The 26,472-nt window shown below is 44.3% G+C and overlaps 1 protein-coding gene across 2 annotated transcripts in view; it reads left to right on the forward strand.

The window, feature by feature from the left end:
• The window catches only part of MFHAS1 (multifunctional ROCO family signaling regulator 1), a 110,362-nt gene that overhangs the window by 76,044 nt on the left and 7,846 nt on the right, over positions 1 to 26,472 (forward strand). For both annotated transcript variants that reach the window (XR_010114629.1, XM_055288848.2), the window contains exon 2: positions 20,488 to 20,614. Coding sequence is in view for 1 of the 2 variants with exons in the window: in XM_055288848.2 (XP_055144823.1) it covers positions 20,488 to 20,614 (127 nt within the window). In the remaining variant the exon portion in view is untranslated. The remainder of the gene's footprint in view (positions 1 to 20,487; positions 20,615 to 26,472) is intronic.

Below are 26,472 nucleotides of genomic sequence, written 5' to 3' on the forward strand. Positions count from 1 at the left end.
TTTTAATAAGTTTGTAGGGTGTGCAGAGAAAATGTACTGTTGGATTATGTGGATTGTCTTTAACCACAAAGGCTGTGTTCCAGAAACTCTTCTGAGTCTACTGACTTTAAAGGAGAAGAGCCAGCCCTGAAATGTGATGCTCTGAAAGCTGGTCAGGTTTCAAGGTGGACCCACAAAGCCCCCATAACTTAGAACATTCTGAAAGAGTATGATGTATGGGTGGCCATGATTTCTTGGTGTTCTCAGTCCATAATGGGATGCATTGGTGAGAATGTATGGATAGATACAGGCTAGAGCAGGGGTCCTCAATCCCCGGGCCACAGACCAGTACCAGTTCATGGGCTGTTAGGAACTGGGCTGCAGGGCAGGAGTGAGCAATTTCATCTGTATTTATAGCCACTCCCCATAGCTCACATTACTGCCTGAGCTCTGCCTCCTGTCAGATCAGTGGCAGCATTACATTAGATTCTCATAGGAGCGTGAACTCTATTGTGAATTCTGCATGCTAGGGATCTGTGCACTCCTTATGAGAATCTAATGCCTAATGATCTGAGGTGGAACAGCTTCATCTAGAAACCATCCCCCTGCCCTGCCATCCCTGGAAAAATCATCTTCCACGAAACTGGTTCCTAGTGCCAAAAGGGTTGGGAACTGCTGGGTTAGAGCCACAGCAAGGAGAATAGGAGGGGCGAGAGCCCCCCCATCTGTGGGCTGGGATGGAGTTCAGGGGCGCTGCGGCAGCACTTGAGGCTGCAGCAAGGCTGGGGCTGTGGCCAAGGATACAGGGCAATAGGTGGCCTCTTAGGTGGAATTGTTGAAAGCCTCAGAGAGAGCACTGCGTGGAGGAATGAGGCCATTTATTATTTTTGAAAGTCAAGTATGTGTAGGTTGGCACCTGCCGATACTTTTTATTTCAAATGGCTTTATTAAACGAATTACCTCTGATACAAATGGACGTCAGTTAACAAAGAGCTTGGGTGTAATTTGATGTAATTTCTCAGCTCAAGAAATCAAGTGCTTTTTTTTTTTCCTTTCATAAAAGCCAGGGTAAATTTTCTCATAGCTGGTAGAGATTATTATGGTAGTTTCTCATTTTATCAGAAGTGATGTAATAGCCAGTCTAGATGGCGAGAGGATGGTGCTCTTTGGAGCTAGTTTTTGGAGTCTGCCACTAGATTGCTGTGTGCTTCTGTACTGAAAGCAGCCAGCGTCCTGATCTCTAATTACCCTTAGCCTTGGCGTCTCTTTGACATTTGGAGGGGGATAGTGTTGGATGAACTAAAGCTTGTGTCTCACTTTTAAGTTACAGTTCTCTGAACCTTGTGAACAGGTAGGGAGTCATTTCTGCGGTCGAAGAAGAGGAGAAAGAAGCCATGCTTGTATATATCTTTAGTTGATTAGAGATGGGTGAGAATATGTTAACCTTGACTTACCTTTCCCTAAATGTCAGCTCTTACATGTGAGTCCTTCAGTCACTAGGTGTGTTTCCACGTTATTGCTACTCCTTCAAAGTTTGTAACCATCAACTATCTTTAACTACTTTGACCTACTGATATAATAGCCATTGCTAGGTAGTGTCATCTACCAATTATTATTAGATAGTATCTAGTATTATTAGTATTAGAATTTTCTACATGTTTGCTTCAGCTTGAGTTTTATCTCATAGAATATACTTTTTTTCTTTTACAAACAATACAGTGAGGCACAAATGAAATAATCATAAATATTTCACAAAAAGATGCATGCTTATATGGCATTTCTGGCTGTGTGTGCATTCGATCTATGAGATTCCCTGATTCTTTAGCATGAAACTCCTGGGATATGATCAATGAAATTTGTCCCTCTCAGAACCTGTCAAGCATTTTATTTTCTTGGGGAGGATGGTCATGCCATAACCCCAATTGGTATTTCTTGGTGATAGTTTAGGTTTTGGGTTAACCATAAGGTTTTGTGTTTTTGTTTGTTTGTAATTGAGATATAACTGGCACACAGAAAAATGCATAGTTGAGTGTCCAATTTGATAGATTTTGACATATACATACACCCATAAAATCATCACCACAGACCCCGTGATGAACATATCCATCACCCTCACTCCTTGCTCACTTCCATTCCTTCCTGGCTCCCATCCTCACCCCCGGCAACCGCTGATCTGCTTCCTGTCACTCCAGGTTAGCTTGCATTTTCTAGAGTTTTGTATAATGGACTCATCCAGTATGCACTCTGTTTTTGGTCTGCCTTCTTTTACTCAGCATAGTTATTCCCAGGTCATCGATGTTGGCGTGTATATCCATGGCTCATTCCTTTTCCTTCCTGGGTAGTAGTCTATTGTATGAATACACCACAATTTGTTTATCTGCCGACCTTTTAACAGACATTTGTATTGCTTCAAATGAGGGAGCTTCTAGTTTTTGACTACTTCAGATGAAGCTGCTACAAGTCTTTGTATGGATGTATACTTTCTTGTCTGTTGGGTAAATATCTAGGAGTGGCGTAGCTGGGTAACATGGTAGGTGTATGTTTCAACTTTTCAAGAAATGCCACCCACAGTATAGGAGAGCTCCAGTTTCCCGTACATCCTCACCAACACTTGATTATGCTGAGTGTTTTTCGTTTTAGAAATTCTAGTAGGCATGCAACAAACTTATGAAAAAAAGCTCAACATCACTGGTCATTAGAAAAATGCAAATCAAAACCACAATGAGATACCATCTCACGCCAGTCAGTATGGCAATTATTAAAAAGTCAAGAAGCAACAGATGCTGGCGAGGCTGTGGAGAAATAGGAATGCTTTTACACTGTTGGTGGGAATGTAAATTAGTTCAACCATTGTGGAAAACAGTGTGGCACTTCCTCAAAGACCTAGAACCAGAAATACCGTTTGACCCAGCAATTCCATTACTGGGTATATACTTAAAGGAATATAAATCATTCTGTTATAAAGATACATGCATCTGTATTGTTCATCACAGCGCTATTCACAATAGCAAAGACATGGAATCGACCCAAATGCCCATCAATGATAGACTGGATAAAGAAAATGTGGTACATATACACCGTGGAATACTATGCAGCCATAAAAAGGAACAAGATCATGTCCTTTGCAGGGACACGGATGAAGCTGGAAGCCATCATCCTCAGCAGACCAATACATGAACAGAAAACCAAACACCACATGTTGTCCCTCATAAGTGGGAGCTGAACAATGAGAACCCATGGACACAGGGAGGAGAACAACACACACTGGGGCCTGTGTGGGGGGCGGTGAGAAAGGGAGGGCATCGAGAAGAATAGCTAATGGATGCTGGGCTTAATACCTAGGTGATGGGTTGATCTGTGTAGCAAACTGCCATGGCACACGTTTACCCATGTAACAAACCTGCACATCCTGTACATGTACCCCGGAACCTAAAATAAGAAAAAAAAAAATTCTAGCAGGCATGAAGTAGTATCTCATGTGGTTTTATTTTACAGCTCCCCAGTATGCATCACGTTGAGTGTCTTTTCATGCTCTTATTTACCATCGGTTTACCTTCTTTGGTGACTGTTAGAACTTTACCCATTTAAAAAAAATATTTTATTTATTTTCTTAAGTTTTGAGAGTTCTTTACATATTTGGCACATAGGTCTTTTATCAGATATATAGTTTGCAAATATTTTCTCCCAGTCTGTGACTTGTCTTTTCATTCAGCATTTTTGGAAGAGCTTAACTTTTTTAACTTTGATGACAGGCTTACTATTTAAAAAGAAACTACAGTCATTCCTTGCTTAACAATTTGGATATGTTCCGAGAAACGCACCCTTGGGCGCTTGTGTCATTGTGCGAACATCACAGAGTGCGCTTACACAAACCTAGATGGTCTAGCCTACTACTCACCCAGGCTGTAGGGTCTAGCCTGCTACACACCCAGGCTGTAGGGTCTAGCCTGCTACACACCCAGGCTGTAGGGTCTAGCCTATTGCTCTTGGGCTACAAACCTGTACAGCATGCGACTGTACTGAATATTGTGACCATTGTAACACAATGGTAAGTATTTGTGTATCTAACCATAGAAAAGTTACAATCAAAATACAGTATAAAGATAAAAAATGGTGACCAGGCATGCTGGCTCATGCCTGTAATTCCAGCAGTGTGGGAGGCTGAGATGGGCAGATCACTTGAGGTCAGGAGTTTGAGACCAGCCTGGCCAGCATGGCAAAACCCTGTCTCTACTAAAAATACAAAAATTAGCTGGACGTGGTGGTGCACACCTGTAATCTCAGCTACTTGGGAGGCTGAGGAACAAGAATCGCTTGAACCTGGGAGGTGAAGGTTGCAGTGACCGAGATCATGCACCTGCACTCCAGCATGGGCAACGGAGCAATACTCTTTGTCTCAAAAAAAAAAAAAAAAAAAAAAGATAAAAATGTGGTATACACCTGTGTAGGGCACTTAATATAAATGGAGCTTGTAGGAATGGCAGTTGCTCTGGGTGAGTCAGTATGGGTGAATATGGAGGCCCAGGACATTACTACTGCTGTAGACTTCAACACTGTACATTTAGGCCACGTCCAATTTATTAAGTCTTTATTTCTTTAATAGTAAATTAATCTTAGCTTACTGTGACTTTTTTACTTTATAAACTTTTAATATTTTAACTTTTTGATTCTTACGATAACACTTAGCTTAAAATACATTGTACAGCTGTACAAAAATATTGTTTATATCCTTATTGTATGAGTTTTTTTCTATTTAAATTTTATAGTTTTTTAATTTTTAAAGCTTTTTTGTTAAAATGAAGACACACACACATTGGCCTAGGCCTACACAGGGTCAGGATCATCAATATCAGTGTCTTCTACCTCCACATCTTGTCCCACTGGAAGGTCTTCAGGGACAGTGACAGTGATGGAGCTGTCATAGCCCATAATAAAAATGCCTTCTTCTGGAACACCTCCCAAAAGACCTGCCTGAGGCTGTTTTACAGTAGTTTTTTAAAAATAAGTAGTACCCCCTAAAAGAATGATAAAAAGTATAGTATAGTAGGCACATAATCCAGTAACATAGTTGTTTGTTTCTATTACATACTGTACATAATTGTATGTGCTAGCATTTTATGACTGGCAGTGAAGTAGGTTGTTTACACCGGCATCACTGCAAACATGAGAATAATGCATTGCTCTACGACATCACTAGCTGATAAGAATTTTTCAGCTCTTTTATAATCTCATAGGACCAACCTTATAAATGTGGGGTCCACCATTGATCAAAAAGTCATTATATGAAGGCCAGGTACAGTGGCTCATGCCTGTAATTCCAGCATTTTGGGAGGCTGAGGTGGACGGATCACTTGAGGTCAGGAGTTTGAGACCATCCTGGCCAACATAGTGAAACCCCGTCCCTACTAAAATTACAATCATTCACTGGGCGTGTTGGTGCATGACTGAAACCCCAGCTACTCAGGAGGCTGAGGCCAGAGAATCGCTTGAACCTGGGAGGTGGAGATTGCAGTGAGCTGAGATCACTCCACTGCACTCCAGCCTGGGTGACACCGAGACTCTATCTCAAAAAGGCAAAAAAGAAGTCATTAGACAGTGCCTGACTGTATTTTATTCACAGTATCAAGCACTAAAAATCCTATGGCAAAAATAAGCACAAAGCAAAAGCAAAACATGCCTGTAGCCACAGTACCCCTTCCTGCCAAGACAGTGCCACAGGAACCATATTCATTCACGCACCTAGGGCAAAAACCCCCGTCAAATAGAAGAAGTAATGATTTCTAAGAAAGACCACGAGCATCAGGCAACAAAGGACAGTGATCCTGAGCTATGAGAAGTGAAGGAGGCAAGCCTGTCATTGCCCCAGCTTACTGTCTTGAGAGTTTTCAGGCTGTGGTGCCAGGAGGGTGGCCTCCATAGCCCACCCAGAGGAGAGAACTGCAGAAAGAAAGACCTCCAGAGATGTGCCCACCACCCTGGGACCCAGCAGGATACTGACCAGCCTGTGTCAGTAACCAAGACTGGAGGACAAAAAGGGGGATGCTAAGATCTTACTCCAGCTTCAGTCTCCCCCTACCCCACACCCCCGAACCACTAAATGATTCTTTGTATCTCTGCCTTCCCCCCTCAAAGGAAGCCATTTGCAACTACAATTCAGAAGAGGACATTTTGCACTACACTTACGGGCTTCTCCGACCCATATAATCCTCAGAATTGAGAAAATATTTTAAGAGGTTGGCATTAGAATCGCCCCAAATGGAACTTGACTTTGTTGTGGTTTTCTCTTTAGTCTGAAAAAGATCCAGTAATCTGGTAAGAAAGCAAGGCAGGGTGACCACTTCCTGGAGTGCTTCTGTTTTTGGGGTTTTTTGTTTGCCCTTAGACGGCATGCAGGGAAGGTGGTACTGCACAGGGAAGTCTGGAAGCTTCCTAGCTGGGGACTTGTGTGCCCTGTGGAAGAAGAGGGTGTGGACTCTGGACCCTGCAGCCTAACCCTGCACCACACCAGTGTGGGATTCAGAACCACACACCTGAGGGCACTTGAGAGACTTCCGTGTTTATGCCCCAACTTACGTATTCGGGGATGGATATGTTTAGTTCTTCAACATATATCTAAGGCCTGCCGTGTTCCTGGCACTGTTCTGGATGCTTGGGATCCAACAGTGAGTAAGGAAAATCCCACTCTTGTGGAGCTTACGTCCCCGCAGAGGAGACGCAGCATCAGCTAATAATGCGTCAGGTGGACGTTAGTTACCCAAAGGAGAATAATAGTGGCCTTGGCCAGGCATGGTGGCTCACACTGGTAATCCCAGCACTTTAGGAGGCTGAGGTGGGAGGATCACTTGAGACCAGGAGTCTGAGACCAGCCTGGGCAACATGGCGAGACCTCATCTCTACAAAAAATAAAAATAAAAAAATTAGGTATGATGGTGTGTGCCTGTGGTCCCACTTACTTGGGAGGCTGAGACTGCAGTGAGCTATGGTTGCGCCACTGCCCTCCAGTCTGGGTGACAGAGCAAGACCCTATCTCAAAAAAAAAAAAAAAAATTATTCTGGTTTGCAATTACAATTTTTCAGAGGTTGAAGAGGCTTAGCAGTGCTGGGTTTAAATTAGTCGTGCAATTTCGTGCTTTTCCTGTCATCATAAATGCTGTGGGTTTCAAATGGCCTCAAGTCCCGGCTGGATTTTATTCTGCACATGACACTTGGGTAGGAGTGTAGATAAAGAAAAGCTGGTGTTGAGAGAGCATTCCAGCCGGAATCCTCTCCCTGTAGTGCTATGGGAGATGTTTCCGCCTGTGTGAGACATTACTCATGAGCAAAAGGAGAAAGTTGAGCCATTTCAAGGTTCCTTCTGGTCTTGAGGCCCTGTGGGTCCGACTCCAAGCCTGCGGGTTTTCTCCTCTCCCAGGACTCTTCAGGGAGGCCTCAGCTCTACCAGACCTCCCAGTCCCAACCTTCACTGCTCCTCCTTCCTCCCTTCCTTGGAGAAAAATGAATTTGCAGAAATGTTAGGAGACAAGAAGCAAGTACACCTGACCGTTGAAGAACTCGGGGTTTACGGGCACTGAGCAGCCCCCTCCCATGGAATCACATCCACAAATAATGTTTGATTCCTTGACTTAACTACTGATAGCCTATTGTTGGCTGGAAGCCTCAACGGATAACATCAATAGTTCATCAACATGTATTTCGTATCTTTTATATATTATATACTGTGCTTTTACAATAAACTTAGCTAGGGGAAAGAAAATGTTTAGAAAATCATAGGAAGAGAAAATGTATTTACTATTCAGTGGAAGTGGATCATCATAAAGATCTTCATCATCGTCTTTGTATTGAGTGGGCTGAGGAGGAGGAAGAGGAGGGGTTGGACTTGCTCTCTCAGGAGGTGGCAGGGGTGGAAGAAAATTTTCCTGTAAATGGACCTGCATGGTTCAAACCTTTCTTGTTCAGGAGTTGACTGTGTATGGCTTCTGATCATTTTTTTTTTTTTCCCCAGGGTGGTCTTGCTTTGTCACCCAGGCTGGAGTACAGTGGCATGATCTAGGCTCACTGCAACCTCCACCTCCCAGGTTCAAGCGATTCTCCTGCCTCAGCCTCCCGAGTAGCTGGGATTACAGGCACCCGCCACCATGCCTGGCTAATTTTTGTATTTTTAGTAGGATGAGGTTTTACCATGTCGGCCAGGCTGATCTGGAACTTCTGGTCTCAAGCAATCTGCCGGCCTCGGCCTCCCAAAGTGATGGGATTACAGGCGCAAGCCACTGTGCCCGGCCTGGCTTCTGATCATTAATAAGGATGTCACATGATTCCCCTTAGTACTTCAAAGTCAGGTAGATTTTTATATGGTCCTTGGGGGCTAGTGTTTATAATTTCAGGTCGTAAAGGTTCCTCTTATTTTCTGTTGAAAATGAATGTTGGGAGGAGAAGGTTGTCGTCTGAATGCTCTTATGCCGTCTGCAGTAACTTCTCTGAGCCTGGAACCATTTTCCAGTAAGAAGTAGGTGACAGGCTATCAAAATAAAGAGTAACCTTTTGAAAGCACTTCAGTGCAGCACTGTGGGCTTTTTATAATCTTGACTTGCGTTTTGTGAGAGGAGAGGGCTGAGCTAGGTTTGGGCTCTATTCCTCCCCCTCCCCATCTCCCCAACTCTCTTTGATCTGTGAAGCTTGTCTCATCCTTAGCCAAGTCTGCTGGAACTTTATCCAGAGCAGGAAAAGGGGAAATAGTTTTCCTTTCTTGGGTGGATTTGTATTTATATAAACCCTTAGCGGGCAAAATGGAGCCAAGTGGCGCACGTGTCTGCAGGGAGGCGTGGTGGGACGAGTGATCGGCGGGAAGAGGCAGCTTTGACTTGGGTCAGATGGTGTCAGACCTTTTAAGGGTCAGTGAGGAAGGGATGGTGTAAGTCCTTGTGCACATTTTCTTAAGGACATACTTACATGTAGGGCCATTATAGAGCAACAAAGGGCAGGGTGTGTGTGCATCTCACTACATGTCTGTATCACCGTAGAGCAGCTGTCTCCAACCTTGTTTGGCACCAGAGAGTGGGGTTGGTGGGATGGTTTCACGATGATTCAAGTGCATTACATTTGTTGTGCACTTTATTTCTACTATTATTACATTGTAATAGATAATGAGATAATTACACAACTCACTATAATGTGGAATCGGTGGGAGCCCTGAGCTTGTTTTCCTGCAACTAGTTGGTCCCATCTGGCGGTGATGGGAGTGACAAATCATTAAGCATTAGATTCTTATAAGGAGCGTAGATCCCTCACATACACAGTTCACAATAGAGTTTGCCCACTCCTATGAGAATCTAATGCTGTGCTGATCTGACAGGAGATGGAGCACAGGTGGTAATTTGAGCAATGGGGAGTGGCTGTAAACAGATGAAGCTTTGCCTGCTCACCTGCCACTCACCTCCTTCTGTGCTGCCTATGGACCCGTACCAGTTCATGGCCCCGGTGTTGGGGACCCTTGCTATAGAGTCATTCCCCTAACCCTTATCTGCGAGGGATACTTTCCAAGCCCCCCGCTGGCTCCTGAAACCACCAATGGTACCAAACCCAATTGCCATCAATTGGAAAATGTTTCCGGTCATATCTTTTGCCCACAAATATAATGCCTTTTTCATTTTAGCTAAGCACTTAGCAGGTGCTGTAACCACACCTTTTGCAGTTTGAAGTGCAGCAGCAAAACTAGCACGGATTTATTTTTCCTTTTTCACAGTTTCACAGAATATTCATTCTCACTGTAGATCTAGTAATTTTAGCATGCAATTTTTTTTCTTTCCTTATTAAGTCAAGACCTTTCAGCTTTTTACTAACGCACTTAACAGCTTCTTTTTGGCAGTTCCGAATCACCAGCATCACTACTCTTACACTTTTGGGCCATTATGAAGTAAAATAAGGGTGACGTATTAAGCACTGCAACACTTTGACAGTGGATCTGATAACCGAGAAAGGGCCTAAGTGATGAGCAGGTGGGGAGCGTCTACAGTGTGGGGACACTGGACAAAGGAGGGTTCCCAGGGGAGCATCTACAGTGTGGGGACACTGGACAAAGGAGAGTTCATGGTGCTGGGGGTTATGGAGCTGGACAGCTCGAGATTTCATCATGCTACTCAGAACGGTGCTAGATTTAAAACTGACGATTATTTCTGGAGTTTTTCATTTAATATTTTCAGACCCAGATTGATGGCTGGTAGCCAAAATCTTTAAAAGCAAAAACCGCAGATGATGGGGGACCACTGTATATCTAAATATATCACTATATATATAATGATACATACAGGTGAATGACAAGTTCAAGTTCATTTCACTTTTTAAATTGTTACTAAGAGAATAATGTTGTAGAAGGCCTTAGCTGTTCTTTGCAACATTGACCTCGGAAGTTTTAGCTTCTTACAGTGTGTCCCACTATTAATTTACTTCCGTGAATTAGTCTCTTCACACCAGCTCTGGCCACTTCTTGTGGTTGGTGAGGTTTTTAAGTGTGCGTGCCGTCCACGTGAATGCTTTCTTTTCATTGTAGGGGGTGCAGGGAAAACTTTCCCTTTGCTCTCAGAAGAAGGTTCAGTGAAAATCCACTGATGAAAGGCAAGTTAATAAGAATAAGAAGATTACTAAGGCAAATAAATTTATTAACATTCGAAGGGAATCACAGTAGGATACAGAAGCTATACCCTTTTTCATAGGGGAGGGAAGAGATGAGAATGTAGACAGTTCTTTTGAGAGGCAGTAAGTGATGATTAGGGAGAATGAATGGACCACAGAGACCGAAATGAACTTGTAAGTGATTCTCTTTGGAATCGGAATGGGCCTGAGAGGCAGACACTATCTCGGGAAAAAGTCTGTCAGGTGTGGTCACATTCGTCAGGCTTTTTTTCCGAGATAATGAGATTCCAGGGAGGGCATAGAAAGCATTTATGTTTCTTTTGGTAAGCTCTCTTGGTCAGATAAGGACGTTCCAGGAATAGTCCCTGCCCTTGTGGTTTGGGGACAAGACAAGGTTAGAGGGGCCTTCATTCTGCGGCTTATTTCAGAGGCCTCTCAGCTTTCAAAAGCGCCCAGCGTGCTCAGGAGCCATATTTTGAGGAATGATTTTCTATACCCCCAACATCATAAAACCACCTCATTTAAGCTTCAAGTGGTGCCTCATGGTTCCTTTCTAGGTTTTCTTTTTTTTTTTTTTTGAGACAGAGTCTGGCTGTGTCCCCAAGGCTGTAGTGCAGTGGCACAATCTCTGCTGTGTGCAACCTCTGCCTCCCGGGTTCAAGTGATTCTCCTGCCTCAGCCTCCCAAGTAGCTGGGATTACGGAGGTGCACCACCTCGCCTGGCTAATTTTTGTATTTTTAGTAGAGATGGGGTTTCAACATGTTGGCCAGGCTGGTCTTGAACTCCTGACCTCTAGTGATCTGCCAGCCTTGGCCTCCCAAAGTGCTGGGATTACAGGCGTGAGCCACCAGGCCCCAGCCCCTTTCTAGGATTTTTGGAAATTCCAGAGAAATCTCATACAAAATCTGAAGAAAGCATCTATTGTTCTTGTGTTATTGCAATTTGTATAGTATCAGAGTTCATCTGGGACTGATGAAGATGCTGAGAACAGTAAGTTTAAAGAACTTTGATATAGAACAATATTTTACTTTGCTATTGTTCTGTCTTTTAGAACCAAAAATAAAGCCCTTCTTAGTAGGTGACTCAGCTTCCTGCAACCTCCCTGGGGAAATTTCTCCTACATATTAATACATGCCACGTAAGCCAGGTTCACTTGCTGGCCCTGGATGTTTATTCTGGCCCCCAGGAATATTTATTTTGTGTCTGGTAGAGCCTCACACTTCAAAGTGGAATCCTCCTGAAGTTTCTACCTGGCCTCTCATCCCAGTGTTGTAACGGACACTTGGGGAAGGAAACTCCCCAGGGACTCTGGAGATGCCAAGACCCTGATACTTTTGCAGCAGGTGGGCATCCCCGGAGGAAGAGTGGCCTGGAGGAGGGGAGATGGGCTCTCCTTCTGTTGCAGGTGTTGGAAACAGAGAAAGCAGGAGGAAGCGGAATTGCAAATAACTAGGCATGAGGAAGACGTAGGGAAGAATGCTACAGAGGATTGGATGTGTATGAATTGTTTTTAAAACAAAACAAAGCAAACAAACCGCCAAACAGGCCGGGCACAGTGGCTCACGCCTGTAATCCCAGCTATTTGGGAGTCTGAGGCAGGAGAATCTCTTGAACCCGGGAGGTGGAGGTTGTAGTGAGCCAAGATCATGCCACTGCACTCCAGCCTGGGCAACAGAGCGAGACTCTGTCTCAAAAAAGAAAACAAAACAAAACAAAAAAAACCCCTCCAAACAAAAGGTTATCATGAAAGGGAAATGCAGTTGACCCTTGACCACACACGAGTTTGAACTGTGCAGCTCCACTTACATTCGGATTTTCTTCCACCTCTACCACCCCTGAGATAACCAGACCAACCCCTCCTCTTCCCCCTCCTCCCCAGCCTCCTCAATGAACAGACAATGATGAGGAAGACCTTTATGACGGTCCACTTCCACTTAATGAATAGTAAATATATTCTCTCTTTCTCATGATTGTCTCAATAGCAGTTTCTTTTTTCTAGCTTATTTTATTGTAAGAATACAGCACATGCTATATGTGACACACAAAATATCTGTTAATCAGCTGATTACGTTATTGGTAAGGCTTCTGGTCAACAGTAGGCTTTTCGTATTTAAGTTTTTGGGGTGGTCAGAAATGATACGTGGATTTTTGACTGCTTGGGGTATTGATTGTTCAAGGGTCAACTATATAAGCTTGTAATGTGAGGGAAGAGACTAAATTCTGGTAGAGATTTGAAAAATAATTTTAATAGCAGTTTTTTCCCCTTGGCTTTCTGTAGTTGAACGTTTGCCAAATGCATTGGAAGGGGCATTGTGATCTGAGGCCCCAGCTTTTTAATCTAGAAGACACCTGACTGATGATCTCTCATGGGGCCCTTGGACCAAATGCAGCTCTTCTTGGTTTAGCAAACCTGAGATCATTTAGTCATCCTCTTCTCCCTCCTATCTTTCAAACCAAAAAATAATTTTAAAAAAGCCTTATGGAATTAGCAAGCAAACATTACTGTCAGGATGATTGTCTTCTGCCAGGAGTTGGGCTAAACAAGGAAAAGCTGAGCTCACGGGCTCCAGGTGGAGCACCTGCCATGAAAGGGAAAGTGAAAGGCGCCCGTCATCTGTGCCCAGTGTGTGGGCCTGGCACGGCTTCCCTGGTGTTATTCATTGGGAGAATCTGAGAACCATTGTGTGAGTCGCAGAAGTAATCAAGAGTGTGGCCTTTTTTCTTCCTTCTCCCTCTAACTGTCGCCGCTTTGGAGGATGCTTGGTAGAAGTGGAAGCCAAGTGCTGACACTGAGTTTGTTTAGTGTTGCCTAGTGATCAGGCCATGAATACTCACTGAAGATAGGTGCTGAGGGCATTCTGATTTAAGGGCATCTCTGAGAGGTCCCAACTGGCTTGGTTTGTTTGCCCTGCCGATTGTACTCTGTGACTGATAAGACTTCACAAATGGTTTCCAAAGCTTCGAGACACTGAAGGGTGTTTCTGAGTGTTCTTTTTTTATTTTTTTTAATTTTATTTTTATTTTTTTATTTTATTGAAGTCTCAGCATTCAGAATCAAAACCGGACTTGAGAATTCCACAAATGCCTGAAAATGGAAATTTCCTTACATTGTTAAATTGCCCAGAACTCAGTGGATTCCTACATTTTAAAGAGTTGCAGAGGTGTGTGCTGAAAATGAAAGCAGTTCTAGGAGAGGGTCATAATTTTTGATGGTGTAAGTTTTTGTAGCTGTCGTTGGAACCATACCTTAGGATATATTCAATTATCGAGTGACCCTATGAGTTTGAGTCGTTTTGAAAAGGAATGATATCTGTGGGGCATTGGTTCCAGGACCCCCATGGGTACCGAAGTCTTTGGATGCTCAAGTCCCTGATATCCAGTGGCATGGTATTTGCAGATAACCTATCAACATCCTCCCAGATGCTTTATTTTAGTTTAGTTTAGTTTTTTGAGACAGAGTCTCGCTCTGTCGCCCAGGCTGGAGTGCAATGGCACAATCTCGGCTTACTGAAACCTCTGCCTCTCGGATTCCATGATTCTCCTGCCTCAGCCTCTGGAGTAGCTGAGATTACAGGCATGTGCCACGATGCCCTGCTAGTTTTTGTATTTTTAGTAGAGCCAAGGTTCCACCAGGTTGGCCAGGCTGGTCTCTAATTCCTGACCTCAGGTGATTTGCCTGCCTCAGCCTCCCGAAGTGCTGGGATTACAAGTGTGAGCCACTGCTCCCAGCCTCCTCCCTTACACTTTAAATCATCTCTAGGTTACCTATAATAACTAATACAATACAAATGTTATGTAAATAGTTGTTATACTATGTTGTTTACGGAATAATGACAAGAAAAAAGTCTATACATGTTCAGTACAGGCGGAATTTTTTTCTCTTTCTTTTTCTTTTTTTTTTTTTCAGACTGGGTCTTGCTCTGTTGCCCAGGCTGGAGTGCAGTGGCGTGATTTCGGCTCACTGCAACCTCTGCCTCTCGGGTTCAAGTGATTCTTCTGCCTCAGCCTCCCCGGTAGCTGGGATTACAGGTGCCTACCACCATACCTGGCTAATTTTTATATTTTTAGTAGAGAATGGGGGTTTCACCATGTTGGCCAGGCTGGTCTTGAACTCCTGACCTCAAATGATCTGCCCCCACCCCTCAGCCTCCCAAAGTGCTGGTATTACAGGAATGAGCCACCATGTCCAGCCCAGATACAATTTAAAAACAATTTTTTCAACCTGCAGTTGGTTGAATCCATGGATGCAAAACTCACTGATAAGGAGGGCTGACTCTGTAATTGAGCCAAGAGGAAACCTTGTTCACAGGAAGAATGCAACATCCCTACAGTTTTTGGGAACCACTCTTTGAATCCCCAAAACCCCCTAAGAGTATATGTGGCTTAGTGCTAGAATATACCTGTGGGTTCTCCAGCTGACTTGTTAGTGGCTGTGCAGGAAGATTGTTGTGAAATCCACCGATAGCCTGCATACCTTGGGTAAGTCCCTTTCAAGTTCAGCAGCAACTCAGACCCTTTAAGGGTGTTCCAGCTGCCTTCCCTATGAATTCAGCATCCAATGTGGGTGGCCTTCCAGGGACCACAGCTGGTGCCTCATCATGTTTCCCAGAAAGTTCTATAGCCTGCTTTCTGCACAGCCTGCTCCTTCACCCCCCAAGATAGCTTCCCAGGGAATTTGTTGGCACCCAGAGGACAGTCCCCTGCCTGCTAGCTTTGGCCAGCTGATCACGGGCAGTCTGGCCTAGGGCAGCCCAGCCAGCTTCTCCACCTTTCTGGACCCTACCCTTCATTACTTATGACTGGGTAGCTTATAAGGAACAGAAATCTATTTCTCACAGTGTGGGAGGTTGGTAAGTCCAAGATGAAGGCACCAGCAGATTTGGTATCTGGTGAGGGCTTTCTGATTCACATACAGTGTCTTCTCGCCATGTCCTCACATGCGCTTGTGTGAACTCTTTGTATATTTAGAATAGGAAGCCTCTAGAAAATCTTCTCATGACCACAGTAATAGTGTCAAGTACTTACTCACTGCCAGATACAGTGTTTAGTCTGTTTCTTGTATGTATTACCTAATTTAAACATCACGATATCCTTGACACAGGATATCTGGTAGTGATGAGTTTAGTCAGTCCTGCTGTCAAAGTTCAGCACAGCCACTTCCTGTGACCATTGGCAAACTACCTGTAGCATCTGAGCCTCATTTTCCTCTTCTGTATATAATGAGGATAATTATTGTCCCTACCTTCTGGTGTTGTTGTGAGGACTGAGATGGTACATAAACAACATCAAGCCAATAAAAGGTGCTCACTAAATGTCAGTTGCTGCTGTGGTCATCTTTTCTTCTTCCTGGATTAACTTAGGCTTATTTTGCAGTTTGACATACGTTACACTATGATGGTAAGGTACAGTGCACGCATCGTTCTCCATTCTGATAACAAAAGTTGCTGGGTCCTTCGTCTAAGTGTTCCCCACTCTGAAGTCTTTCCCAGTCCTGTGAATCAGTATGAATCTCTCCTTCCCCGAACTCCTCCAGCATCTCGTGTAAATTTCCTCGGGGACCTCATCATACAGGACTGTAGTTCTTTGCACACCTGGTCTCCCCTGTGGACACTGGGATCCTCCATGGTGGAGGCTGTGCCCTCGACTCTCAGACCCTTGCATCTTCTTCAGTTCTCACACACAGTAAAGTCTCAGTAGTTAGTTACTCAGTGAAATAATGCACTTTACTTTGAAGATCAAGTTTATGTTAAATTTGAGAATGATTAGCTTCATTCTGCTAGATAGCACACACATAAACCGTTCTTCATATTTGAGTTAAGATCATTTTGAAAGGAAAAAGCTGTTTTTCTTATGTTCTTAATCTAGGAACTGTGCGCATCTCTTAAATCCTAAGGATACTGGCACCACATAGTAGGTTGTTGGAGTACACAAATGTGCTGGAAATCATGGACTGTTCTGCTTGTTGCTCAGTATTTGTTAACATCAAGTGAATTTTTCACGTGTGAAACTTCTCAGTGCCTTCCACCTTCGTGCTCTGTTTCCATGGATGGCAGTGCTGCTAGAGGTAAGACCCAAACAAAACCAGTTACCTGGCTCTGTGTGACACAGAGAGTCTAGGGTACAGTTAGAGTTGATAATGGAGGCTTAATAGTCTGCTGTACATTCTTTCTTTCTTTCTTTTTTTTTTTTGAGACAGAGTCTCACCCCGTCGTCCAGGCTGGAGTGCAGTGTCTCAATCTCGGGTCACTGCAACCTCCACCTCCCAGGTTCAAGCGATTCTCCTGCCTCAGCCTCCTGAATAGCTGGGACTACAGGCGCGTGCCACCACACCCTGCTAATTTTTTGTATTTTTAGTAGAGACGGGGTTTTACCATGTTGGCCAGGATAGTCTCTATCTGCTGACCTTGTGATCCGCCCACCTCGGCCTCCCAAAGTGCTGGGATTACAGGTGTGAGCCATTGCACCCAGCCTATTATTTCAAATTCTCTGGCAAAATGATCTGACCACTGAAAGCTATGACATACTAGTCAAGAAGGCTGCTGCACCAGGCTGGTGCCAGGGATGGGTGCTGAGGACAGGGGCTTGGCATCTGCACTTGTTATTCTGAGTGCCCAGGCAGATAAAAGCAGGTGGAGCTGGGGCCTGTGTGGAATTCCAACCAGGAGAGAGTTTTCAGAGGAAACCAAAGAAGCCGCCTCTGTGTTCAAGCCCTGGGGATGATTTTAGGACAAAAGTAGAACTTGAAGATAGCAGGCAAGGAGCTAGGTGAGGGCAGTCCCAGAAGTAAGGGTGTTAAGAGATTGGGGTGCCCACAGCAACTTCTTGATGGAGTCCTGGCCCCTGTGGTGCATGGTGGGTGGGTTGGTTTATAGACATGCAGCTCTCTGTGGGACTTGGAACAAATCTGTTAAACTCAGAGGGCTTCTGACTTATTAGTTGATGTTTGGACTGGACGCCTTCCAGGTTCCAGTCTAGCTCGAACATGCTGTTACTTGGGTTCATTTCATTACTTTGATAAGCATTTAACGTTTACATTTTTAACTTGCATTTTTATATTTGGGGATCTTTTCCTAACTGGTGTTTGAAGTGCAGTTTTGATATCCACATAGCCATGCTACAAGCTAATGATGCTAAATTAACTTTTGTAGCGGTTTGCTGTTTACAGGAGTTTGGTTAAGGAACTCAAATTACATTCAGTTAATATTGTGCGACACTATATAAAAATGTTCACATCAGAAAATTAACGTCTTTCATAAAAGTATGCTGCTTAGTTCATTAATTAAAAATAGCGTTTTTAGATTGCTCATTTAGGAAAGATGAGTTCTGGCATAAAGAAGCAGTCCCTGCTTTGGGGAGGCACTAGCCTGGGGGCAAAGAGTAAGGGCCCCACAAGTGGGTTCCCAAGTTCACATCCCAAGTCTGCCGCTGGTTAGCTCCTGACTCTGGGTACGTCGCATAACCTCCCTGAGCATTAGCATCCTCATTTGTAAAACGAGGATAAACCCATCTAGGGCCATTGTGAAGATTAAACAAGGTGTACATTTAAAACTGAGAGCCCAGTGCTGATATGGGCATGCGCTGTCAGTGTGGCCTTTGTGGGGGATGAGACATTTAGAAATATGGTATTTTTGTTTTGTTTTGCTCTTCGAGATGGGGTCTCACTGTGTCGCCCAGGCTGGAGTGCAGTGGCCTGATCTCAGCTCACTGAAACCTCTGCCTCCCGGGTTCAAGCGATTCTCATGCCTCAGTCTCCCGAATAGCTGAGATTACAGGCACCTGCCATCATGCCTGGCTGATTTTTGTATTTTTACCATGTTGGCCAGGTTGGTCTTGAACTCCTGGGCTCAAGTGATCCACCTGCCCTTGCCTCCCAAAGTGCTGGGGTTAGAGGCGTGAACCACTGTGCCTTGCCGGAAATACAGCACTTCGAGGCAAAGTAATTTCATGTCATTATATGTCAGCAGATACAGTGGTCGCCTTATCCATGGTTTCACTTTCTGTGATTTCAGTTACCTGCAATCAACTGTGGTCCAAATACATGTGAATGCAACGTAATAATATTTTTTGAGAGACCATATTCATATAAGTTTAATTATTAATTAATGTCCTATTTCTTATTGTTAATTTCTTGCTGTGCCTAATTTATAATTTAAACTTTGTCGTAGGTATCTACTTATAGGCAAACCATAGTCTGTGTAGTGTTTGGTACTGTCCTTAGTTTCAGGCATCCGCTGGGGTCTTGGAATGCATCTCCCAGGAATAAGGGGGGACTGCTGTTCTTTGGAGTCTCTAGAATTTCTTTCTTTCTTTTTTTTTTTTTTTATACAGATTCTCACTCTGTCGTCCAGGCTGGAGTGCAGTGGTGCCATCTTGGCTCACTAGAACCTCTGCTTCCTGGGTTCAAGCGATTCACCTGCCTCAGCCTCCTGAGTAGCTGGGACTACAGGCACCTGCCACCAACGCCTGGCTGATTTTTGTATTTTTAGCAGAGGGGGGTTTCGCCATATTGGCCAGGCTGCTCTCGAACTCCTGACCTTGTGATCCACCTGCCTTGGCCTCCCAAACTGCTGGGATTACAGGTGTGAGCTACTGCACCCAGCCCGGAGTCTCTAGAATTTCAAGTCAGCAGTGGAAGTGGTTGGTGCAGAGAATTGAAGTTTTAATTGCAGTAGTGTCTTTCCCCAGTTGGCGTACATTTCACATCCTTGATTTGGTTAATTGACTTTCCGGAAGCCAGACATGGTGGCTCACACTTGTAATTCCAAGACTTTGAGAGGCTGAGGTAGGAAGATTGCTTGAGGGCAGAAGTTTGAGACCAGCCTGGGAAACATATCGAGACTCCCTTCTCTACAAAAATAAAGTAAAAGGTTAACATTTAGCCAGATGTGGTGCTGCATACCTGTGGTCCCAGCTACTCGGGAGTCTAAGGTGGGAGAATCACTTGAGCCTGGGAGATCGAAGCTGCAGCAAGCTATGATTAGGCCACTGCACTTCAGCCTGGGTGACAAAGCAAGAGCCTGTCTCAAAAACAACAAAAAAAAATTTAGTTCCTGGGTTTAATTTAAGTAGGGCAGTTTGAACAATAACATGTCCCATCTGCAGCCAGGAGCTGTTACTTGAGTACTCTCTGAGAAAGGGCAGGGTGCCCAGGGTATATGGATGAGAGCATGGAAGTCATCACTGCTTTTAGAGATGTAATGACCTAGTTGAAGAGAGATTACATCCAGGGCATGCAGAGTAATAACCTTCCTTTAAGTATTGTGGTGATCCATTAGGTTAATTATGTGTTTTTACTAGACTCCTTAGATAGTGTTGTGTCGTGCATCCACGTCACACATACCTATCAGGGCAGTCCCCTTGCCCAGAGGAGGCTGGGCTGATCTTAGGCTGTTTGTCTTTTTAACACCTTTAGCCTGCTGTGTTTCCAGATCATTTATACAGGGCTTTGTTGAACAGTTGCTGTGGTCTGCTTGAGTCCCATCTGCCCCAAATCCTAATTATGAACACCTCCTTGGCAGCCCTTGCTTCAGTGGGCTCTGGGGACTCTGGCTCAGTCAATGATATCTAGATAAAGATCCCTGGAGTCAGTCTGTTAAAAGGAAGGTGAGCAGAGCAGTGACAGATGCTGTCTTTGTCTAGTGTGGGCCTTCCTGCCATAACCATGAGAATTTTCTCCACGGTGACGCAGAGGAAGATTTAGGCGTTAGAGCTGGTGCCCAGGCAATTCTGCTGTTCTTGGTTGCACATTTGTTCTCAGACCCTTCTCTGCTTCACCTCTGCCCTTCTCTGCCTGCCCCCATTCCCAGGCAGTGCTGTCTTTGTAAACTGAGCCCATTTTTAGGGCACATCTCCGTAACACATTTTTCTCTCTCCTCCTACAGGGGAGTTGCTGAGTCAGCCCAGACCAGAAGGAGTGGCAGAGATCATTTGCCCCAAGAACGGCAGCGAGCGAGTGAATGTTGCCTTGGTTTACCCACCCACGCCGACTGTGATCAGCCCCTGTTCCAAGTGAGTTCTCAAAGACCCTCTGGCCCCCGGACTTAGCTCCTGATCCCAGCTACATAGATATGACAACAAAAATCCAGGTTAAACTGTATCTGCACAAACCTTGCAAAGTCCTCCTGAACAGACATAATTCTTCTGGATGACATCAGCATCATGATTTATGCAGCAAAACAGGAACTTTTATTTCTTCTTTTTTGTGATTTTTTTTTTTTTTTACTTTTGCTAATAAAGTCAGAACATTTTTTAACAGCCTTTTTGAGGTGTCATTCACATACCGCAGTTCACTTACCTAAGTTCATTGGTTTTTAGTTTATTTGCAGGTATATGCAACCAAAAAGAACATTTTTTTTTTTTTTTTTTAGACGGAGTCTCGCTCTGTCGCCCAGGTTGGAGTGCAGTGGCGCGATCTCACCTCACTGCAAGCTCCGCCTCCCGGGTTCACACTATTCTTCTGCCTCAGCCTCCCAAGTAGCTGGGTCTACAGGCGCCTGTCACCACGCCCAGCTAATTTTTTTGTATTTGTAGTAGAGAGGGGGTTTCGCCGTGTTAACCAGGATGATCTCAATCTCCTGACCTTGTGATCCACCCGTCTTGACTTCCCAAGTGCTGGGATTACAAAAGAACATATTTTTTTGATGGGCAGTCTTAACTCTGTCATTGCAGAATTAAGTTGGCGCTTACGTCAAAAAACAGTGCAGGCCCATTCCATGAGCAAAGCCTGCAGAAAGTCAGTAATAGGCTGTTTTTTGTTGCATGGTACTGATTTTTGAGTCTGTCACTGAAAATCAAGGGCTGTGCAGTTTGCCACCACCTTGCCCCAAAATGGACTTGAAAACAGAGAACGTACACATGCAAAGTAACTTTTGGATAGAACATTAGGTTACTATTCTAGATAACACTCATCCTGTTTGTTTGGGTTTTGTGTATGTCTGTTTTTTGTTTTGTTTTGTTTGTATTAAGAACCAAAGAGGCCACTTTTAAGCTGAGATGAAATACCTGTTGACCTCAAATCCTGAAAAGCAGCAGCCACAGATCTTCTTGGGTCAGATCTCATGATCTGGGTGATGTCAGTACCATGATTTCTCCAGCAAAGTATTCATATCCATGCAGCAAACTCGACTTTTTTTTCCTAGCTGGCCACATGGCATTTTTTAGTGAAAAAATTTTGTATGAATCTAAGCCTTTTTTTAGGGAGGTCGGAAAGTGTGCCTTTGGGAATTGTGACCTGTCATCTCCTCTTGGGAAACTTGCTGTCTGGTCGCATTCCAGGCAGTGTGACAGGTGTCCGTCTCACCCCTCACGTGGCAGCTTCCCTCCCTTTGGTGTGCTCCCTGCAAAGCAAAGGTTTCCAGTGGCATTCTCATTCATTAGCTGCTGCAGTAGAAGTAGGGGGCACTCACCTCAGTGCCCCATTTCTCCAAACTGGGAAACTCATTACACAGAACATCTCTAATCTATCCTTGCTGGAAAATGTCACCGAACACCCAAGGGAAACTGTTTTCTAATGCTCTTGTATTCAGAGTACTATTTAACTATCATGTGCATAGTTTAATTTGTCACTGACCCTAGGACATTGTGAATCTTGCAGTGCTTCTTAAGTATTAAAATAGGATTACAGAGTAACTGTTATTAGGTTGGTGCAAAAGTAATTGTGCCATTACTTTTGCACCAACCGAATATTAACCTGAATATCCCCTGTCCTGAACATATCAACAACAGAAATTTTATTGTTTCTTTTTTAATTTCTTTGAAATTGTACACATTGGTCCCTTTCTTTCAGATACACCTGGGTGAGGATGGATAAGGGGATATTATGTGTTTTCTTTTTCTTCTCCTCTCTCTCTCTTTAATTCCCTGTAAGTTCTTAAAGCTTAAGGGGATATTACAGAACCAGCAGGGTATGAAACAGAGGAAACAAAAATTCAATATACTTTGCATTGGCGTAAACTTTCCAGAGCCCAGAAAGACATGAACCTATTGTTTTGCCATAGCCACATGCCATTGAATAGGTGCAATAGAGGTAGGAGTTAAAATATCCATTTGCACTAGAAACCTCCCTGGCACCAAGCGAGCTTTATCAGTGTTTTCCCGTGGGCTTCTTGTACTGCTGCAGAAAGACCACATTTATACCAACCTGAAAAAGTTGTTACCAGCCTCTCTCTCGACAGCGTATTGAACCTGAACGAACAAGCAGCCTTAAAGCCTTGGGTAAGCGGCGGTACATGGCGGCAGACATCTAGATGCCGAGAAAGCCCCTTTAGGGATTGAACCACTTTTGACCTAGCTATCAGAATCATTTTATTTTGAATAGGTTAAAGAAAAAGTCTCATGAAATGGATGACAGCTTTGCAATATAATTCTCAACTCTAAATGAAGGAATGTTCTCTAAATAGGGAAGTTTCATATTCCTGGCAAGACGTTTCTTGGAAATTACCATATTTTAGTGCAGCTGCAAGGGGTAAATGATCTCTTGTGTGACTTTATAGAAAAGCACACTTAGATGTGAAGCCTGTGCTCGAGCTGCCCAGTGTTTCCCCACCTTCACTGCCTTAAGCACCCACAGTTTACATCCATGAACACATGGACAAAAACCTGTGTGGAGGCTGGGCCAGGCTCCGGGGGAAGGTGCCATTCATGGGTGGATGACAGTGGATTGGAAGCGGGAGATTTGGGGGGATCAATGAGGATAGCTGGCAAAGAAGCTGTGGTTAAGTCAACACAGAGCTTGGGCCTGAGCCTGAGACTGGGGGTCTCAGCAGGCACTAGACGTTGGAAGTCCAGGGCTGTTGTGCTGGCTTTCAACTCCAGCCAAGGTAACTTAAGCAGGTCACCATAGAGGTCAGGCTTTTTTTTTTGACAGAGGGTCTCACTCTGCCACCCAGGCTGGAGTGCAGTGGTACGATCTCAGCTCATTGCAACCTCCACCTCCAGGGTTCAAGTGATTCTTCTGCCTCAGCCTCCTAAGTAGCTAGGACTACAGGCGCATGCCACCACACCTGGATAATTTTTTGTATTTTTTGGTAGAGACCGGGTTTCACCAGGTTGGCTGGGCTGGTCTTGAACTCTTAACCTCAAGTGATCCACCTGCCTCAACCTCCGAAAATGCTGGGATTACAGGCATGAGCCACCATGCCCGGCCAAGGTCAGGCTTTCTTAACGAGACATGTTAAGTTAGAATTTGTCAGGGAAGGGACCAGGCATGAGTCATTAAAAAACAAAAGAAGCCACCCAGATGAGTCTAATGTGTGTACACGACTTTCTGATGGCTCAGTTCCAGTCCATGCGTCTAAGGGTGGGCTCCCTGGCCAGTGGTGCCTTAGGACTGCTCTGTAGTCAATACCTGCTGTGTGGTACAAAGGCAAAACTGTCCATGCTGTCTGCTCTCAGCCTCAGCACAGTCCCTCCCACTCTCAGGTAGCGTGAACATATCACTTACTGTTCAAATCAGGAGAGGATTAAGAGTGATGGGACGGCTGTCAGTCATGCTGGGATGATGGATGCCCACCAGAAGGCTCCCAGGTAGACCAGAATAATTACCCTAGGTGATTGCTGGCCATTGTGGGGCTTAGATGGCTGATCTAGATCTCATGATGGTTTTAAAAAAGACATTCCAAGCTCTTCTTTGACTGGTTTAACCCTCTCCTTTGTTGGTCAAATCAGAGACTTGTCATTTAACTGTCTGTCTTTGACTAATGGTTCTGCAATGCTTTCTTTATAAAGAAGAAACCATAGATGACTGTTATCTGATTGGCCTTTTTTAATGAATTCCAAGCTTTTCTATTTCTAATTTTTAAAATTTTCTAGATGTTTTATTCCCCCGTTGGGAGAGACAGAGAATAAGAAGTAGGTAGTGATTTTTTTTTTTTAAAGAACATGATTTATTCTTATAACTTGTCTCAGTGGATTGGTGGTTGAGGTCTCCACCAGCATTTCACTGGGAAGAGGTTTCAGGAACAGGATGAAATGCCTCCCCTTCTGCACCTCACCCTCCAGGGAGAAACAGGAGCTGAGTGGCTTCTTCTCCCCCTTGCTGATTATCAGATAGAAATGTGAGTAATTTCCATGCTTTGAATATCTTGAGTTGATTTTCAAGGATATCTGCATTTAAGATGAGGTGAACATTCACCTAGTAGCAAATTTCTCTGGGTTGCTCTGAAAAATTCTGACCTCCTCAAGGATACAGATTGTGACAGCTACATTTTTAAAAGCTTTATTGATGTATAATTTCCATACCAGAAAATTCACCCGTGCAATGTTTACTAATGTATTTACAGAGTTGTATTTATACACCCATCACCACAATCTAATTTTAGAACATTTTCTCCACCCCAAAAAGAAATCTCCTGCCTATTTGCAGTTAACTTGTGTCTTATCCAACACTTAGTTCATGCAGTCAGTAAGTTTTTTTTGTTTTGTTTTGTTTTGTTTTGTTTTTGAGATGAAGTCTCTGTCTGTAGCCCAGGCTGGAGTGCAGTGGCGTGATGTCGGCTCATCACAACCTCCGCCTCCTGGGTTCAAGCAATTCTTCTGCCTCAGCCTCCAGAGTAGCTGGGATTGCAGGCACGCGCCACTGCACCTGGCTAATTTTTTATTTTTTGTATTCTTAATAGACACAAGGTTTCACCATGTTGACCAGGCTGGTCTTGAACTCCCGACCTCAGATAATCTGCCCGCCTCAGCCTCCCAAAGTGCTAGGATTACAGGCGTGAGCCACGCGTCCGGCCAATAAATATTTTTAGTGTCACTTTCAGGAATGGTTTTGCTGGCTGGTGTGTTAGTATGAAGCAGATTTCTGAGTTTTTTGTTTTTTGTTTTGTTTTTTTTGAGACAGTCTCACTCCTTCACCCAGGCTGGAGTACAGTGACATGATCTCGGCTCACTGCAACCTCTGCCCTCTGGGTTCAAGTGATTCTCCTGTTATCCCCCCTGAGTAGCTGGGACTACAGGCACATGCCACCATGCCTGGCTAATTTTTGTATTTTTGGTAGAGATAGGGTTTTACTGTGTTAGCCGGGATGGTCTCGGTCTCCTGGCCGTGATCCGCCCGCCTCGGCCTCCCAAAGTGCTGGGATTACAAGGTGTGAGCCACCGCGCCTGGCCGATTTCTGAGTTTTAAAGAGGTTCTCATAAGCACGTTGTCCTTGGCACAGTTCAGTGTAAAGGCAGTGGCTTGTCTTGCTCCTGCCACTGCCAGCCCCCTATTTCCTGGATGGTGGAGAGGAGCTGGAGCTGCTTGGAGAGCTCCTCCTTTAGAACTTCTTCATGGCAGCCTAATTAGGCCCTAGATATTTCAGGGGTAGTGAACCTTGACATTAGGAGTCAAAATACAGGGCAAACATATACTTCCGGTGGGCAAGGTAGGAAGCAAGTAGACCGCATTGTCTTTTAAAGCTTTTATTTGTGAATTCCTGTCTCTGTCCAGCTACTCTTCAGGTTGAGACCCAATATTCCAATTCCCAAAGAGCGTGAGCTTCTCTGGACAAATGGCAGCTTGCTGGTTGCGTTTCATTTGTAGGGATCGTGCAGAATGCTTGTCTTTCTCCATCCAAAGAGCTTTAGAGCAAATCCGTCCTCCACCAAACTAAAGACTCTTTGATAACCTGCCAGATAACCCAGTTTATCTACTGATTTTTATGTAAAAGACCAAGAAAATTCAACAGGTCATCGTATGAAAATGTTTTACCTTGAGGCATTACTGGCATGCGACCCACATTCCAACATGTGGTTTCTTAATGGACTGACCCTTGAATATACAGGAAATGGGCATGTGTCACTCTTATTTCCTGATGGTTGATGTTTGTCCTACAGTGATACCGTATCTGTCTGTGCTCCGATATGTGGGGAGTGGTGCGAGTTCTGAG

Source organism: Symphalangus syndactylus, chromosome 1, assembly GCF_028878055.3.
Source record: "Symphalangus syndactylus isolate Jambi chromosome 1, NHGRI_mSymSyn1-v2.1_pri, whole genome shotgun sequence".
NCBI classification, from domain to species: Eukaryota; Metazoa; Chordata; class Mammalia; order Primates; family Hylobatidae; genus Symphalangus; species Symphalangus syndactylus.